We start from the raw sequence: 20,365 nt of genomic DNA, 5'->3' as shown, positions 1-20,365 counted from the left end.
TCCAAATCAAATATCAAAACAAAACCAGCCAAAAAGGAATATGAATTTGATCCTGAATATCTCTCATTTAAAAAATAAGATTGCTTATTGATTTTACCTTATCTGCTGCTCCACTATATTATCCAGCTATTTCCTTCTATTCTCCAGTACTATTAAATAGTGCCCAGAATCATTTCTCTCCCTTCCCTAAAAGCCCTTTCGTTCTTAGTAAGAAATAAATGTTTTCTTCCTTGATTCTAAGGTAATCGACCCTATTCTGGCTATTAGAATTGATTGCTAGTCCACCTAAAATATTTTGTGTTCTTTTTATCCACCTGTGGATACCACGCCAGTTCCCATGCACTATGATAAAAGATGCTGTTCTTCCAAGCATCTGCTAAATGTTTTAATTCCTTCCACTGAAATTTTAAACTCACTACCCACTACTATTAGTTCAGCAGGAAATCCAAGTCTTGTTTTATTTTTCCTACCATATTTGCTAAAGAATGTGATCACAGAGCAAAGTTAAACCCATCAGCCATAGGCTGATGAGTGAGCCTAAAAGCCTTGAGGTGTTCTACAGATTTCCATTCAAACTCCAGTCAAAAGCGGACTATGTATGTGCTTAAAGGATATTACTTCACCTTGAGGAGTCTCAGAGCTAACTAACTTCTGGAAAGTGGGGTAAGATTTAATGCAGATAAAAACCTACTATTACTTCTAACACAGCAGGAGATCAAATATCCGGCGACAATCTTTATGACATTCAACAGTTCCTTTTTCATAATCTCTATCAGCATTTATTCCTTTTGTCAAAACACGCAAAGCAAACAACTTGGAATTCACTTTTGACTTCACTAAAGCAAAATCACCTTCCTTTTTCCCTCACTGCCCACCAAGTGTCCACTGGGCTGGTATCATCTCATCCAAACCCTTTCCTATTCTGGCTGTTATATATACTCTTTTGTTCTTCACTATGATCAGTTTGATCAGTTTCATGCTCATTTAAGTGCAATTTCTTCCAACACTGGCAACTCTTTAAGGGGTTCCAAGGCTCACTGACACAGGGCTAATCAAACTGCATGCACAATGACTTGAAACTTCTCCCTCACCACAGCCTGGGAGAGAACCAACCACCTGAACACACACTCTAACCTGTGGTTGTTCTTGGAGGGAGGTGGATAAATGCCCCCAAGGTGAATTTGATATGCCCCACTAGAGATGACTGCTTGTTTCCAAAATAGTTTTTAAAAACAAAGAAAGAAAAGGTAGGGTTTATACCCCTACAATCCATTTTAGTACACATTTGAACGCAAGGAGAGACCTGGGCCAGTGATCTTTCACCCACTACCCTGAAAAGACACGCAGCCAATGCTCCCTCAACTATGATCTTCTGGAATGAAGCTGCACTGCAACCCGGATGATTCCTTTGTGGCCTCTCCTTCTGCCACAGTCTGGTTGTTCTGGTACAAGTTAAAACCAGTAACGGGTAACCAAAGGCAGGCAGTAACAGCACTAGATCAACCACAAAGAAATGAAGAAAGAGTATCACATTGGATGCTATAAAATAATCATAAAGCTAACAAGTCTGCAGCATTATGTGTCAAGCACTGTCTGTGCATAAATTCCTTCACCCACATAGGAACCTTATGAGATCAACATTGTCCCCATTTTACAGTTGAAAAACTGAGACTTAGGAAGGTTAAGTAACTTACAGCATCATACAGCTAGTGGAGGAGTTCTAACCCAAGCAGTCTGTCCCCAGATTCTAGGCTCTTAACTTTTCCATATAAATTGTCTATTATTTTACAGAGCTGGAGCCACTTCCCTTAAGAAAAGACAGCAATGAAGAGTGTCCATAGGAACTGATGAGTGGAAGCTCCAACATTATCAAAGGCTTCTGAACTCTGCAGCGAGTTACAAAAAAACAATGCCTGGAATAGCGAGAGGTAGGCTATGATTTGATATGTAGGTAGGATATGAGAGCAAGGGCCAAAGTAAGATTCTAGAGCACAGCTCCACAGAGACTAAGCACATTAGCTCTCCTTTGTCAGTGTTCCCATTTCCAGAAGGGCATCCCCTGCCCTAACAGAGTCTACCTAGTTTTGGAGATGGCAAAAGAAACAGATCAATTTTCCCTAAAGAAAGGGATCAAGATCTCATTCTATAAAAATAAATCCTTCCACCAAGGCACTGGAGGTTTCTCTTCAGAGCAGAGAAAAACATGAGTCCAAGATGGCTTCCTGTTCTGCCCCCTTCAACCTGACCACTCCTCCTTTATCAAGGATAACACTCTTGGGATCCCTGGGTGGCGCAGCGGTTTGGCGCCTGCCTTTGACCCAGGGCGCGATCCTGGAGACCCGGGATCGAATCCCACGTCGGGCTCCCGGTGCATGGAGCCTGCTTCTCCCTCCGCCTGTGTCTCTGCCTCTCTCTCTCTCTCTCTGTGACTATCATAAATAAATAAAAATTAAAAAAAAATAAAAATAAAAAATAAAAAAATAAAAAAAAAAAAGGGATAACACTCTTGGGCAGACAGTAAACAGATGCATATCTAGTATGAATAAAGCTGACTTGCATAAAGAATTACACTACAGTATTCTTAAAAAAGAAAAAAGTTTAATGCTGTTATATATATTTAAAAAAATCTCCAACAATGAAAAACTTTAGTAAGTACATATTCCCTTATAATGCTTTCCCCTTCCCCTTGAAAATACTCTAATAATAGTTTGGCACATGTCATACCAGATTTTTCCTTAGAATTCTAGCACCAGGGATCCCTGGGTGGAGCAGCGGTTTGGCGCCTGCCTTTGGCCCAGGGCGCAATCCTGGAGACCCGGGATCGAATCCCGCGTCGGGCTCCCGGTGCATGGAGCCTGCTTCTCCCTCTGCCTATGTCTCTGCCTCTCTCTCTCTCTCTGTGTGACTATCATAAATAAATAAAAAAATAAAAAAAAAAGAATTCTAGCACCAAAATGGCCAGTGTTTTTATGGCATAATACCATCCATTCTGTATTTTAAAACCATGAAATCTGAATTATTTCCATATTAAAGTACATATAGAGTTAAAGCATAAATGTTAAAGCAGTGTATAATTCCCTGTGCACATCAATATATAAATGATGCGCATATATAAGGTTTTCTTGAATGAAGCAGGCTTAATAAGCATTAGGGGGGAAGCCCACCTTTGTCAGCCATCCTGTGTTTGTGCGCACGTTTCCATTGCCCACATATCCACCTGTGCTTTGGGGCCCTGTGCACCTAAATCCTCCTCATTCATTTTACATGACGAGCTGCAGAGGGAAGCAACAGAGTGGCAAACACAGTCAGCCATGGATGGTCCCTTGGGGCTGGGCTGGTAGCATACAGCACAGTTAGTCCCCAAGCAGTACCTACCATGAAGAGCACTGGCTTTCGCCCACCTGCTCTGAACAGACTTCTCCCCAAAGTGGCATCACTAAACAAGAAGGCTAATTTTGGCTAAAATAAACTATCCTATGGGAGAAAAGATCTGGCCCTAAGAGCACAGATCTGGACCTAAAAGAAAAGAGGGGAGCACAAGCTCTAGCCCCAAGAACAGGAAAGGGGTCCAGATTCAGGCAAGGGCTGGATATTAGGCCTGGAGCTTTCTCATCCTGTTTCCTAATCCACTTACCAGATCCTCCTCTTAATATCTTCAGCGACTTTCCTTTCCTCCTAAATTTAAAATGACTTAGAAGCTCTGACAGAAGTAAACACCCCAAACTGATTCTCAGGAAAATATAAGTGATGAACAGACATGAGGCTCAACTTCACTCACTCTAGGTCCCATTTCCTTAGTCATTACAAGGTACCCCAACGAGGGTCTTAACCAGGATAGGCAGGTGGGAAGTGCACATGTGAAATGTTAGAGCAGCCTATAATTATGTACATTACACATAAATGATACAGGCTGCAGATTTTAAAAACATAGAACAAATGGCATTATACCTATAACAACACTGGAATTTCAGTGCTGTAATTCCAAAAACCATAACAACAATCACTCACAAAAGGTAAGTGCTCAATTTAAAGGGGATAGGACAGATAGAAAAGCTCTTACTTGAAGACACAGGTGAAAGCCCAAATAACACAGGGTCATGAGAGAGGGAAGTGGCAAAGGGAGATACATACACAGAGAGAACGATGCCAAGTGCTGCAGAGCACTGCACATTCAGGCTGCTCCTGCCTGACCACAGGAAGCAGAAGGCTCAATGGCATGCATAAATCCACACAAATGGCAAAGAGAGTTGTGATACAAACTGGGGTCTCTGAGGGGCACCTGGGTGGCTCAGTTCGTTAAGCATCCAATTCTTGATCTTGCCTCAGGTAATAATCTCTGGTCCTGATCTCAGGTCATGAGAGCAAGCCCTTCATCAGGCTCCATGCTGAGTGTGGAATCTGCTTAAGATTCTCTCTCTTTAACAACAACAACAAAAAACGATTCTCTCTCTCCCTCTCCCTCTGACCCTCCCCAACCCCAATCGGGGCTGGCATACTCACATTCTTTCTCAAAAACAAAACAATACAAAAACCAAGTGACATCTGACCCCAGTGTTTGAGCCTCTAGAAGAGCCCTGCAGCCTCTCCAGCAATCTAAAATACAAGCTTCTGACAAAATTCTTAATTCCCCCCAGTGGTCGCACCCAGGCCACCTGCATCGAGCCAAACTTCATTCTTTTAAGGCAACCTGTCCTCCTTACTCCATCCCTTGACATGAAGTTTTCAGATTGGGGCCCACTCATTTTCTTACACTGCCACAACTCCCTAGCCATGATGAGTGGGTCAAAGGTTTGGGGATTTGTCTAGGGGTTTGTGGTTGTAATCTAAGCTGGGGAAAGAAACTCCTTCTTTTGGTGGTGAAGCTGCAAGATGTGGGCTGGGCCCACAGTAGATATGAGTGTGACACAAAAGAGAAGCCATCAGCCAGAGAGAAGCAAAGACTTCCCTAATCCCTGGCCAGTGATCTGCCCCAATAATGCCCTTTCCAGCTTAAGCTGGTTTGAACTCAATTCCTGTCCATTACAAAGTCCATCTGATTCCCTTCCCAAGATCAGAAAGTTTAACATCAGTCCTTTTCTTCACAGAGCTATTCAAAAAAATAATTCCTTAGAATCATATGGAATCACACACCTATCCCTCACTGAGCAACAAAAACAAAATTACTATCTACTTGGCATTACTTAGCATCTTCCAGCCTACCCCAGTTAAGATGAGCTGACATTTAGGTTACAGGAGGTGTGAAAGCACTTGGGAAAAGGAAAGGAACATTCCAAATAAATGGATTAGATGGGTTTTTTTCTCTCACAACTTTCTTGGGAGATAAATCAGTATTATTCTCATTCTATCTAGAAAAGAAACTACTGGGAATAAAACAACAGGAAGACCCAATTTCTTTAATCCAACAAAGTGGACTTTGTCGAAGTGGCAGGACTTCCTCCTCATAACTATGGACATCTTCGTCTCTCTTTTTTTTTTTTTTTTAAGATTTTATTTATTTATTCATGAGAGACACACAGAAAGAGAGAGGCAGAGACACAGGCAGAGGGAGAAGCAGGCTCCATGCAGGGAGCCCGTTGTGGGACTCAATCCCGGGACTCCAGGATCATGCCCCGGGCCAAAGGCAGGAGCTAAACCGCTGAGCCACTCAGGAATGCCCGACATCTTCTTCTCTATGCATATTTAATATGCCCCAGACAACCTTTTTTCATCAATCTTTTAAAAGGGAAATGAGATTAACAAAAATAAAATTATTTACTTCGCATCCTCTTAAGATTTGCTATCTGAAAGGTTAAAAACAGAAGAAATACTATCCAGTGCTGCTCTAGCTACACAGAGGTAACTTTTGCCCATGCAAAAGGAAGACTATCCAAAGAAATGGTAATATCCAGGGGTGGTACAGACACACTCATGCACCATTGCTGGGCAGGCAACCTGGACCACTTTGATCCAGCAATTCAGTCCAAAAGGTTTTCAGAACTTTCAACACACACACACACACACACACACACACACACACACACACACACCCTGAGGGCATGAATATACATATGTTGAAGGATGCTCAGTATCATGATGCTTATAACAAAAAAACTAGAAACTGTGTAGATATTAGCAAGCAACCAACTACGGATAAGGAAATGATGGCTAACCATTCATAGAAGAGAATAATACATGAAATGATATTAACTCATAAGTGATCTGATTTACTTATTTGAAAAAATGATCATGACCTACATTTAATCAAAAGAAAGCTCATAAAATGGCATGTGTAGAATAAATCAAAGAAACTAGACACAAAACACACTCACACAAAGAACACATGTAGTCTGATAGTCTTACGTACATATTCCCTTTTTTTCTACAATTTAAACAATAAAATAGTTATGGCATAAGACTAGGAGTGATTTTCAATTTTTTCATAATTTTACGTTCAAAAGTTTCATTAGTTGGTTCTTGTTTGTACAACAGGCATGTACCACTTTTACTATAAGAAAAACAATTTTTTTTAAATCGACATTTGCAAAATTACTTCAATTAAGCAGCCTCAAGAGAAGTATCTGAAAAAGGATGTTCCCAAGACATATACATAAATCACAAAGCATTTAAGACTTAGGCCCCTCTGCCAAAGTAGAAGTCAAAGACAAAAATTCTCCTAAATGTTCCTCCAACTTATTTGAGTTTTTTCCTTAAAATATCTTCTCCAATTTAAAAACAAACATGAATCATGCAGGAAAAGAACTTACCTTTTTTCACAAGGTTATCCACAGTCAATAAACAATAAATTGTATCCTGAAGCCTGAAATCTTGAAGACTTCTCAAATTCATCCCAGTCCTTGTACATTCAAACTAAAAGCAAAAACCCCCAACCTGTCCTCCTCCCTAATACGGTTACTCCACTTTGCTTCTCCCCGCTCCCTCGGTAATAGTCCATGCCCCCTAGATTACACAGACTCCTAACTCCTAAAGGCAATGGTCCTTCAATGGCTTCCATTGCCCAAGGTCCTACTACCTCACCAGGCTCCTCTACATGGGATCTTGCTCAGCCTCACTAGTGTAGCTTATCTCAGAACATGACCTCCATTAGTGTCATCTGCAACGTGCTTCTTTGCAGCCCAGCTGAGCCATCTCTCTTCCCTCAAACAAGAGTCCGAAGGGATGCCTGGCTGGTACAGTCGGTACAGCATGCGACTCTTGATCTCAGGGATCAACACATATTAAAAATATACTTATTAAATATGTATATGTATATATAAATACATTTTTTTAAAGAGTCTTAGGGGCCATTCTCCCACAAAGCCTCTAAGGAAGATTAAACAGAGAGATTCCTACCAACCACCAAACATGGCAGGCACAAAGCACTTCCTCTATAACCCCATCTATAATATCTTCCCCCTGAGTCCAAAGCTCAAGCTGGTGAATTCTATCCACTGGAATAGTGCACCAGAATAATACAGTACTGTCTTCTGTTTCATCCATTTTCTATGCTCTGCTTTTTTCCTCCTCCTGCAAAGTGTCTTTTAATATCCTACTAAATCCAGGAAGACATCTTGCTATTATCTGCCTTTCTGTATTCCTTGCACAATCATTATAAAAACTTAAGGCTGACCATCTCTCCATTTCTCCATCTCTCCACTGCTGTTAGCCTCAACCAAACTGCATCACATCGTGCATGTTCTGTGTTTACAAATTAAGTAAAAAAAAATTAAAAATAAATAAAAAAATAAAAAAAAAAACAAATTAAGTTACCTTAAACACTTTATGAACATAAATGTACCTAAAGAAGACTAATTTGAAACATTTTCTTCTCTCTTCATAGTAGTTCCTTTTGGGGATAACTATCAAATTATTTTTTTTTTTTTGATAACTATCAAATTAGATGCTAATTCCTGAGACATAGGATATACATTTCAAAAATATTTGGAGTCAACTAATAAAGAAGAAATGACAGAATCAGAAAATCACCCTTTGGCAGCCAACATAGTAATAATTATTTTAGGCAAAAATTACCAGTGGATGCTAAAACTGGTAAGTGAAAGTCTGGTGGAAAACTGGGTATTTACATAGTCTCAAAGTTATCTCCCCACAAGACAGCTATTCATTACAAAAGTTGAAAAAAACCCAGCAACCTTCTGAAGCTACCTGGCAAAGACCTCTTTTACCAGGTAAGAGAAAGACACCATGTGTCTCCTGAGAGGATGCAGAGTACACTTGCATGATATTCCTACCTAAAATGTGCAACCTCAGTCTAATTGTGAGAAATATTAAGCAAGTTCAAATTGAAGGGCTTTACAAAATAAATGCCCTGTGCTCTCCAAAAGTATTAAGAGAGACAAGGAAAGATTGACGATGAGCTGCCCTGGATTTAAGAAACTAGACAAATGAGAACCAAATGCAACGGGGATTCTGGATTAGACTATAGACCAGAAAACTGTTTTTGCTCTTACTATAAAGGACATTAGGAGGTCAAGAGGTGAAATGTGAATAAGACTCATAGATTAGACATATCTGTATTTTACAGATCCTAATATTGACTTAAATAACTGTGCTAAGCTTACATAGCAAATGCCCTTGTTTTTAGGAAATACACACAAGTATTTATGAGCAACAGAGCACTATGTCTACAACTTACACTTCCAATAATCTACAACTAATGATAATACACAGAGAGAAGGACAAAACAAATGTGGTGAAGTGTTAACGCTGGGATCTGGGCGAAACGTATATGCAAATTATTTGCACGGTTTTTTGAAACTTACCAATAGGTCTGAATATTAAGTTTAAAAAGTATATTATGGGGTGCACCTGGGGGACACAGCTGGTTATCTGCCCAACTCTTGGCTTCTGCTCAGGTTGTAAACTAAGGGTCATGGGATTGAGCCCCGTGCTGGGCTCCATGCTCCACAACAAGTCCACTTAAGGCTCTCTCCCTCTGCCTTTCTGCCTGCTCACATGTGCTCTCTTTCTCTCTCAAATAAATATATCTTTTTTTTTTTTCTTAAAGTATATATGGTCATGAGTCTATGAGGATCAAAGTACCGTTTTATTGATCTTCAATATTTGGGGTTCTTCATTAAGGTAGAAAATGAGTTGCTTATCAGTCACTCAGGACGTAGTTATCTAGAGCAATCACTGTTAACTCTAGAGTGAATCCTGACACTCTTTTCTTTATGCTCCAATAAAGAAATTATTAATATTGCTGCAACATTATCATTATAAGTAGCACTGCACATTGATTCAGACGTGGGCTCTAAGGTCAGACTCTTCAGATGAAAACCTTGCCTCTTACAACTTTCTAGTTAAGTGACTTGAGGCAAGTCTTTTCACTTTTCTTACTTAGGCAGTTTCCCAGACTGTAGAATTACTTATCATGTAGTTCCTATGTCACAATTTAATGAGGCAACAAATGCAAAGCATAACAGCTTCCAGCAAATAATGAGCACTTAATAACTGTTAGCTCTTAGTATTAGTAAACATTACCTATGGTGGCCTCATTGTCCGCTCCACCTTCTCACCCTAGCTGTTTCCTTTTCTGTTTTGACACTCAATTTTGGATTTCTTCTATTGTATGTACCCTTATTTAGATTTTAGCTTTCTAAAATAAAGTATTAAAAATAAAAAGAAGTGAAGCCCCCCCCATAAGCGGGGATCCTCAACCAATGGATTGGTTTTACGGGTAGGGTTTTGTGATGTGGGTTTTTTTTTTTTTTTAAGATTTTATTTATTTGGCAGACAGAGAGAGCACAAGCACAGGGAACTGCAGAGGGAGAGGGAGAAGCAGGCTCCCCAATGAGCAGGGAGCCCGACGTGGGGCTCAATCCCACGACCCTGGGATCATGACCTGAGCCAAAGGAAAGCACTTAACCCACTAAGCCACCCAGGTCCCCCCCAGGTAGGCTTTAAAATCTCCCTTAGAATTCTAGGCCAGAGGCTGCTCTGTTCTCTGCCATCACCAGTGCAGCACCTCAAGGATCTGTATCCTACTACAAAAGATCCAGGGCCTCTGTTCCAGGAATAGGCCAACAAGACCTACAGGAAGGGATGCCACCCCAGCCCCATGAAAAAGTTAACTTTTCTATTTTGCTACCAATAAATAGCTCCATAGTATCTTCCTTTCACTGACCACATGCTACACGCTGGCACCTTCTGTACACTGGCTCACCGAATGTCCATAATAATGCTGTGTAGTAGATATCACCAGACACCCATTTTACAGATGAGAAGAGTTACCTGCTCAAAAGTCAAAGTGGCAGAGCTAGGATGAGAATCCAGACTGTTCATACTCAAATCTGAATTATTTCCAATATACTATGATGCTCTTGCATATACGTTAACACATATTTAGGAAGAAACGTCAGTAATTACAAACATCAAGTATATCATTTTTACTTAATGATCCACAGAAATTTTCTTGAAATAACTTTTCCTGTGGTGCTTTTGCTTTTGTTTAGTACTTAAAACAGAGACAGCGATCTTCTTAAAATATAGCCAGAGAGGATTAAAAGTACACTTATTTTAATAAGCACTGAGTAATACATCGAACTGTTGAATGACTACATTGTACACCTGAAACTAATATAAACTAATATAACACTATATACTTAGTTTACACTATGTAAACTACACTAGAATTAAAATAAAATAATAAATAATGCATAAATGAATAAATGATTGCCAGAAGCGTGGTAGGGCACAGGGATGGGCAAAATGGGTGAAGAGGAGTGGCAGTACAGGCTGCTAGTTAAGGAAAGAATAAATCATGGAAATAAAAGGCATTCATGGGGGTGGAATCCCTGGGTGGCTCAGCGGTTTGGCGCCTGCCTTTGGCCCAGGGCGCGATCCTGGAGTCCCGGGATCGAGTCCCACGTCAGGCTCCCGGCATGGAGCCTGCTTCTCCCTCTGCTTGTGTCTCTGCCTCTCTTTCTCTCTGTGTCTATCATAAATAAATAAATAAATCTTAAAAAAAAAAGAAAGGCATTCATGGGGAATATAGTCCACGATACTATAATACTGTTGCATGGGGACAGAAGGAAGCTACACTTGTGCTGAGCACAGCATAAGGTATAGAGAAGGTGAATCACCATATTGTGCACCTGAAATGAATGTAGCATTGTGTGCCGACTATACTCAAACTTAAAAAAAAAATTTTTTTAATAAATAAATGTTTCATAAAATGTAAATGCTACAATCAATCAATCAAAAAAATATACCCAGAGAAATGCAGCTCTAGCAACCACTGGACAACATTGCAGGGGAAAAAAATCTGGGAAAAATGAACAGCCCCTGAAAGGAGGCATGGCTTGATGGCAGCCCTGAGGAGACTGCCAGAAAAAGAAACAGAAGTCATCACTTCATCTGAATCCAATAATCTTTCCTGGCTCTCCTCTCAAGGACACAAGGTGGGCAATAAAAAACCTCAATGAAAGCCAAGGTTTTGGTGATAGAGGCCAGGGGAATGAGAGGAACCTCCCTTACCTATCACACCTCCCCTCCTGCCCATAAAGGGCACCTGAGCTGGGGCAGAGGGAAACGCTGCTCTGAAAAGAAGCTTACGGAAAGACTAAATCTTTTATGGCCTCCAGGAGATGGTGCTGCCCAGAGAGGGAGAACAAGAAAGGAAGAGAGGCTTCTCTGAACCCTTAGGAACTCATTCCTTTTGATTCTGCATGGCCCTTTGTAATTCTACACAGGCTGCCATCTCAGCCTCTTCAACTAAGCAAACACTAACATTTCTTTTTCTTCTCCATGCTACATTTATAGACGCTTCTATGATGCAATTTAACAGTTAATGATATCCAATCCTACACTCTGCACTGTCCTCTCATCTGCCTTACCTGCCTTCCCCCACTCCCGCCCAGTTAGACTATAAAGACCATTAGGGCAGAGACAAAGAAACCCTAAATTAACAGAGAACTGCAAATTTCAAATAAAGAAGCAGCATGGCATGAGCCTTGAGACCAGAGTGCACCAAGATGAAGACCACACACCCAGATGTAGACAGACCTAGACTGCCCAGGCACTGGTAGTCACGGTCAGGGCAGGTACTAAGGCCCGATGGTCCTGACTAGACACCCAGCCCCCAATGCGGTATCTGGCACATCGTAAGTGCTTCATTACCTTCCCTGTTGCATAAGCACCTGGGGTCAAGTCCCAGAAACCTTAGTTACTAGCACTGTCACCTTAACAAGGTACTTGACTTACTTGAGCATCAGTCTTCCTCATTTGTAGAATGAAATAAAACTACCTTGTATGGTAATCAGAAGGCAAAAATGAACATATATTTAGCATATTTCTGGTACAAAGTAAGTGTCCCATAACCATGGGGTGTCATTATTATTCTACAATGCTAAATACAGGTCCACAATCACTTATCCAAAACTGGCAGCCAGATGTGTTCTGGAATACAAAATTTTTCAGGTGTGGGGCACCTGGGTAGCTCAGTGGTTGAGCGTCTGCCTTCAGCTCAGGGCATGATCCCAAGGTCCTGAAATCAAGTCCCACATTGGGCTCCCTGCATGGAGCCTGCTTCTCCCTCTGTATATCTGCCTCTCTCTCTGTCTCATGAATAAATAAATAAAATCTTTAAAAAAAATTTTTTCTCAGGTTTACAAAGGTAGAGTAGTACACAGTTACCTATACAGGATAGGAAACATAGGTAGATAATAGAATCTATGGAGAGAGGGGGGTGGAACTATATATATACACATGTATATACACATGTATACATACATACATATATATATATATAGAGAGAGAGAGAGAGAGAACAAAATCTGGGGCAGCAACCCACAATCAAACATATGAATACTTTTGCAGTAAAACATGCCCTGCACAGGTAAGTATAGACTACAAGTGGTTTCAGAAACGTCAGTTCACTTTGGGTCAAATGACAAATGAAAAATAGGACAGTTAGGAGTTTCAGAGATTCTGGAACTGTGTAGAAAGGACTATGGGACTATATTCACAAAAAAGGCCCTGGTCCCCACTGAGCTCACTGGCTGCACAGGTGCTTGCACCGCAAGGTATGTGGGGCTGCATGTCACTGCACTGCCTGGCTGAACAGAAGGGATCATTAACCAGGGAAGCTGCACAGCATCAGTCTCTCCCCACCCCCTCACACTGCGGGAGCCCCGGGGCCTCTCTGGGTCAGATCACTCTTTCCTTTTATCCCTTCTTATCTAGAGAAGGGGCGGCAATGGGGGGGGGGGGGGGCGTGGGGAATGGGACACAACAGTGGATGGAGGTACATATAAAACTCTACTCTACCATCACTCTCGTTCTTCAAGTTTTAATAAAGGAAGAGATTAGATCAAGAAAGGCAGCCATATTCAAAATTTGGGGGCTTACTTTTTTTTTAAGATTTTGTTTACTTATTCATGAGAGACAGAGAGAGAGAGGCAGAGACATAGGCAGAGGGAGAAGCAGACTCCCCGCAGGAAGCCTGATATAGGACTCTATCCCAGGACCCTGGGATCACGCCCTGAGTTGAAGGCAGATGCTCAACCACAGAGCCACCCAGGTGCCCCAGGGGTTTACTTTTTTAATGTGTGAGTAATCTAGAAACTTCACACTCAAGAAGTTCACACTTGAACTTCACACTTCCTGTCTCCTTTGGTGTCTCCCACATTCACTGGAACAACAAAGGATACTGTTTCCGGGCTGACCAGCACAGTGCGGCCCTCTGGCTTTCTGATGTATGAGGGCCTTATTTGAATAATCAATTCCTCAATCCCCAAGATGACTATCCAAGGAAGCCCAAAGCCAACTCACAGCAGACGATCAAGAACAGGTTAACAGAACACAAACTGATCCTAATATGAGTCTGAATGAGAGAGGGCTAAAAAAGGCAAGATTTCTCAAAATTCAGATAAAGTGCTCCAAAAACAAACTACACTCTATTTAGCCTATACCAATGCTCTCCCCATCTCAAAAGTCACATGCAAATTATAAGCCTTACTCTTCTACCAGATGAATCATGAATGATTCCCCGACTAGAGGAAAAGTATTTACAGGGGCGCCTTCATGGCTCAGTTTGTTAAGCAACCAACTCTTAATTTCAGCTCAGGTCACCATCTCAGGGTTGTGGGATCAAGCCTTGTGTTGGGTGCCACACTGGGTACAGAGCCTACTTTTTTTTTTTTTTTAAAGATTCTATTTCTTTATTCATGAGAGACACAGAGAAAGAGAGAAGCAGAGATGCAGGCAGAGAGAGAAGCAAGCTCTATGCAGGGAGCCCGACGTGGGACTTGATCCTGGGTCTCCAGGATCATGCCCCGGGCTGAAGGCAGATGCTCAATGGCTGAGCCACCCAGGCATCCCCGCCTGCTTAAGATTCTCTCTCTCTCCCTCTGCTCCTCCCCACCACATTCTAAAGAAAGAAAAAAGAAAGGAGAGGAGAGGAGAGGAGAGGAGAGAAAAAAGGCAAAGAAAGAGAGAGAAAGTACTTACACATAGTAGGTGCTTCTACTTCCAGTAGGGGCTGGAAACTATAGTCCATGAGCCCAAGTGGTCCTCCATTTGTTTCTATAAATTAAGGTTTTTTTGGAACACAGCCATACTCATTCATTTGTATGTTCCCTGTGGCTGTTTTGCACCAAAATGGCCCAAACTAGTTAAATTGCAAGAAATCCATACGGCCCACTGAGGCTTAAATATTTACTATATGGCAGACTCTATTTTTTTTTTAAGATTTTATTTATTTATTCATGAGACACAGAGAGAGAGGCAGAGACACAGGCAGAGGAAGAAGCAGGCTCCCCATGGGGAACCCAATGTGAGACTCGATCCCAAGACTCTGGGATCATGCCCTGAGACAAAGGTAGATGCTCAACCACTGAGCTACCCAGGCGTCCCTGCAGATCCTATTCTTATGAGAGGAGCAAAGGCTAGGAAATCAGGGGGACCCATATTGAAGCCCCAGTTTCATAATCACTGGTAGGAATTACCTCATAATTCTGGGTGATGTCAGTTACCTCATACATGAAATCATGGTACCACCACCTTCCTTGCAGGGGCATTGCAAAGATTAAATGAGCTAAGACAGGCAATATCCCAAACACATAGTAACTAAGCAATAAAGGGTAGCTGCTAAACTGCAATTAGTGCCAAATACAAATTCATTTACCAAGGCAAGAAATAATCAAATGTATAATGATTCAAGCTCCAGCCAACCATTTTTTAAATAAGAGACTGTGTTGACATTCATCTACATTCTCTGTGAAGGATACCCAAGTCCTACTACTTTGAAAGCCTAAAATTGTTTCCCTTCTCTCCTTCATTGTAGTCCTCAAAAAAAAAAAAAAAAAAAAAAAAAAAAAAAATCAAGAAGCCAAGCTGCAAAGTGAATCCTTTCAAATCATAATATATAAAACATGTCATATAAAACCTTAAACGCACATTGGGCTCAATGAGAAATCCTGATCTATGATTAAAAGGGGGAGAAAGGGCCTAAAAGGTAAGTTTCCAGATTTTGGTAAAGCAACCCACTACTTGCCGAACAGTCTTAAGCTCCTGAGTTCACTCATGGAATTAATATTCACTGAGCACCTTCTATGTTCTAGGCTCCGGGTTCCAGGTATGCAGAGGGCCTGGTGTCACCACACCCAGAGAGCTGAGGGGGTGCTCAGTACTGTGTAACATTAGAACCATCTTACATGGCCCAGACCACAAAGTCATCAGTATGAAGTTGTGTAAGAGATTAGGGCTTGAAGCCTCCCAAGAGGTCATCTGGTCAAACACTTGCACTCCACAGACAAATAAAGAGACCTGTCCGTGATCATATGCAACTTGGTAGCTAATCCTGTCTTCCTGACTTCTCTTTACACCAACCTGTCTTCCTTAGAGATGACATCTCGAAGGGTCAAGTCTTAATCGTTCACACTTTTGTGACCCTGAAAACGCTATTCTGAAAAAAACTACCCAATCTTCAAACCTGGGATTCCCCCAGGCAGTGTTATGTTCTTCTGGCTTCCCCCTGAATTCTGTGGGTCTCTGTGATTGCTCCCACTATACCATAACCCTTGGCTTGCTAATAAGTGCTCTCTCTCACCACTCCCCTGGACTAGGAGCTCCCTGAAGACAGGAACCAGTCTTGATAACAACTATTAATATCTGAGTGCTTGTTACAGGGCAGGTGTGGGACAACTTGATATGCTATCTCATTAACTTTTTGTTGTTTAGATATGCACTTTTTTTTTAATTTCTTTTTATTTTTTTTATTTATGATAGTCACAGAGAGAGAGAGAGGCAGAGACACAGGCAGAGGGAGAAGCAGGCTCCATGCACCGGGAGCCCGATGTGGGATTCGATCCCGGGTCTCCAGGATCGTGCCCTGGGCCAAAGGCAGGCGCCAAACCGCTGCGCCACTCAGGGATCCCACAGATATGCACTTTTTAATATAAATTCAATTAGTTAACAGATAGTGTATTATTAGTTTCAGAGGTAGAGTTCAGTGACTCATCAGTTGTGATAACACCCAGTGCTCATTACATCACATGCCCTCCTTAATGCTCATCAGTTACCCCATCCCTCCACCCTCATCCTCTCCAGCAACCCTCAGTTTGTTTCCTAGAGTTAAGAGTCTCTTATGGTTCATCTCCCTCTCTGATTTCATCTTATTTTATTTTTCCCTCTCTTCTCCTATGTTCCTGTTTTGTTTCTTAAACTCCACATATGAGTGAAATCCTAACAACTGCCTTTCTCTGACTGACTTATTTGACTTAGCATAATACCCTCTAGTTCCATCCACGTCATTCACTGCAAATGGCAAGACTTCAATTTTTTTGATGGCTGAGTAGTATTCCATTGTATATTCCACACCTTTATCCATTCATCTGTCAATGGATGTCTGGGCTCTTTCCATAGTTTGGGTATTACGGACATTGCTGCTATAAACATCAGGGTGCAGGGGCCCCTTCGGATCACTACATTTGTATCTTTGGGGTAAATAACTAAGTAGTGCAATTGCTGGGTTGTAGGGTAGCTCTATTTTTAACTTCTTGAGGAAACTCCATACTGTTTTCCAGAGTGGCTACAACCAGCTTACATTCACACCAACATACACTGTCTCGTTTAGTGCTCATCATAACTCAGTTATCCCAAAACTGTAAATGAGGGAACTGAAGCCCAAAGCTGAAGCCAAGAAAGGTTAAGAGAGCTCACACAGTATAGCAGACTTCATGGGTTACTTATGTAATATCCCTATTACCTGAGTCCCATCCCTAACTTCCTCCCTCAAGCCATAAGATATAACACGTGAGTTTTACATATTAACGTAAGTATGGTATTATTCAGATGTCTGATGTTGCACAGTTGGTATATTATGGTCAGAGCAGAGCTCTTTGTTTCATTAACTGCCCTTAATGGATTGGACACTTAGAGAGTGCTTGTTCACTCATGGAACAAGTATTTGTTGAGCAGGAGTCTAATAGTACTCAAATATCCCCCCTCTTTCACATGGCCATATGCTTCACTCAAAGGAGGTTGGACTCAAGATTAGGAGGTCAAGCATGATGATGGAAAACAATCATGGGCACCCATCTATTTTCCAGTGATGCTGGGATGGCCATGCAAAGCAATTCTGGACAATCTGATGTAAAAAGGTCTGCTGGGGGGATCCCTGGGTGGCGCAGCGGTTTGGCGCCTGCCTTTGGCCCAGGGCGCGATCCTGGAGACCCGGGATCGGGTCCCACGTCGGGCTCCCGGTGCATGGAGCCTGCTTCTCCCTCTGCCTGTGTCTCTGCCTCTCTCTCTATCTCTCTGTGACTATCATAAATAAATAAAAAAAATTTAAAAAAAAAAAAAAAAAAGGTCTGCTGGGGAGCTTCTGAGAAAGGTTTCCCTCCAAGTAAAGGACACAAGCAGACAGTCTCCCTGGACATTGCCTTAGCTACTGTAGACTTCTTAAACTCTTAAAGACAATTACTCAATCTCCTTATAGCAGTTTTAAGCCAATGAGTCAGTCTTCAGTTACTCTCATCCAAAAGCATTGCACTGTGAATACAGAGTGGTGGAACTGTGATTCCATCACAGACAGGGTGACTTTATAGCCCTCAACAATAGAACAACTAGATCCTCTACCACCTCTCATGTCTGTAACACTTCCATCATCCAGCACCAAGGCCAAGCACATAAGCAGCACTTGTAACCCTCAGCTAAATCAATAAATAGATGAATGAAACCGAAATTAAGCTTGACTTTCAAAGACAGGATAAATTTTATATGCAATTTTAAGTAAAATATCAGGGTCCTAGGTAACACCCTTAAAATCTACTGACTCTTAGATTAAGACCAAGGTTTAATGCATTTGGAAAACAAGAGTCTATACCACAGCAAACAAAGAAATCTAAAAGTACCAGTTTCCAAGTCCAAACTTATCTCAGCTGAGCCAATGAAAAAAGCACAAGAGATACTGTTTTCTGTGAGCCCCTTTCCCAATGTCTATATTACTTATTAGAAGACATGCCAATGCCCAACTTTCCATCCCCATCTTGACCCAAAGAACCACCCTCTTGGCAAACAAAGAGAGAGAGGAGGGGGACAGGTAGAGAAAATGATACCTCTTCAGTACAAGTCCAGTCTAGCTTTTAGTCATGAAAGCTCAATCTTTGAATGGTAAAATGGTCAACCTTCACAACTCATTTGGGTCTTAGGACCCCTCCCTGCACCCCCTACCCACCAAAGGCACATGCCCACCTTGATCTTTAGAACCTGAAGGATATCCTCCAGGCCATTACACATAGGTCACAGAAGAGACCTAGGCAACTCATACTATCTCTGGCCAAGTACCTAGTCTGACTTCAAAACAGTGATCTGAAGGTAAAATGCTCCACATGTTATTGCCAATTCCATCCCTCACAGGAAATCAGCAAAGATATTTGCTATTCATGAAGGGCCACTCACCAACATCTCCTGACTCCATTCAGTGCAAGATATAACACTCACTTTAACTTCAAGGCTGCAAATGATTGTAAACTTTCCAACATAAAAGCCTCTCTTTATCTGTTCACTTGGTCTTCTCTCAAAGTGCTAGAGCATAAGGATTTTTTTATCTCCAACAAGAATTAAAGAAAATCCTACTTGCTCCAGAATGAAATGTCCAAAAGTCTCAACCCGAGTGAGCAATCAGCAATCATGTTGATTGCTCCCGAGTTTGTTTTTTTTTTTTTTCATAAGGACCAATTCTGACCCACCGAGGCAGCCCAGCTACCTACTCAAGTGCCTTCTAAAGCACAGCTTACCTTGTAATTGCTAGAGTTCACCCAAGAGGTAGCAAGCCCATCCACAAGTTTATCTAACATGGTCTGGTCATGTTCAAGGTCAGCAGACTTCTGTTTGTCTGAGAAATAGTCTATAAGTTCTTGGCCAACCTGCAGTCGTTTCCCCACATCCTTCTGCAACACCTGTGCCAGGCAGGACTCCATGCGAGGCTCCATGGTGGAATTCAAATCCAGATCCAGCAGAAGCTAGAGGGCAGTCAGGGTGACACCCTCCCAGGAAACGTACCCAGGAGGCTGCCTCTTTGTTTGCTGAAAGTTACTAAGAGCCTGTGTTTCAAAGATGCAATCCGGGGAATGGCAACAATGCACCATGTGTGTCTGAAGAGCAGCTGGTAGGATATTAAAAGTCCAATTTAAATAACTAGTAGGAGATAAAGGAGTGAGTAGCTGAGTGAGGTTCTACTATTGGGTCTGAAATTCTTCATAATTCAGCAGTCCATTCTGAAAAGGGAAAGAGAAGAACAAATCAGCACAGATAACATAACATCCAAATGTTATGAAACATTAAATCAAAGACAAAGCAGTCCATGCTGCAGAATCATTTATAATCACAAGTGGACTGAGAAGCATGAACACTTGGCAACCATATCAGAATAACATAATTATTATTTTTATCAGGAAGAACATGGATGCCCAAAGCAAAGAGCCAATGGGCTACACAGTTGGTAGGTTGATGTTTTTCACAACTTTCCAGCTTGTAAATGAGCCAGTCACAAAAACAATCTTCTGCTTCAGTTAGCATATTTATTTGTAGCTTAAATTTTGCTTCCCACCAAAAACCTAACACCACTCTGCGTGTGAATGACTGAAGGTACTGTTGCTTATTGAGTTTTCTTTAAAAAAAAAAAAAAAAAAAAAAGCAGTACTGGAAATGGGGCGGGCTCCACAGAAACACCACTGACCAAAGTGGCTGGCCTGGGAGCCTGAACCAAAGACAGCACCTCCATCAAACTTCAGGAGCTTTACAACAGAGTGAACAGTCGTCCCTGCCTCCTCCTCCTTCCAACAAAGAGAAGGGAGCGGTGGGAGGGGGAAATGGGAAAGGCTCACATTCTGATCACTCATGGACAGTATTCTTAGCTGATGACAGC

The 20,365-nt window shown here is 41.7% G+C and overlaps 1 protein-coding gene across 12 annotated transcripts in view; it reads right to left on the bottom strand.

Annotated features, from left to right (window-relative positions):
- Window positions 1-20,365, bottom strand: part of CLASP1 (cytoplasmic linker associated protein 1) — a 263,831-nt gene that overhangs the window by 211,666 nt on the left and 31,800 nt on the right. For all 12 annotated transcript variants that reach the window (XM_041739917.1, XM_041739921.1, XM_041739918.1 and 9 more), the window contains exon 2: window positions 19,236-19,715. In XM_041739917.1, the coding sequence (XP_041595851.1) occupies window positions 19,236-19,430 (195 nt within the window). In that variant the 5' untranslated portion in view covers window positions 19,431-19,715. The remainder of the gene's footprint in view (window positions 1-19,235; window positions 19,716-20,365) is intronic.

Source organism: Vulpes lagopus, chromosome 24 (assembly GCF_018345385.1).
Source record: "Vulpes lagopus strain Blue_001 chromosome 24, ASM1834538v1, whole genome shotgun sequence".
In the NCBI taxonomy this organism is placed as follows: Eukaryota; Metazoa; Chordata; class Mammalia; order Carnivora; family Canidae; genus Vulpes; species Vulpes lagopus.
The sequence above is the reverse complement of the archived record's forward strand: the minus strand, read 5'-3'. Positions and strand labels throughout refer to the sequence as shown.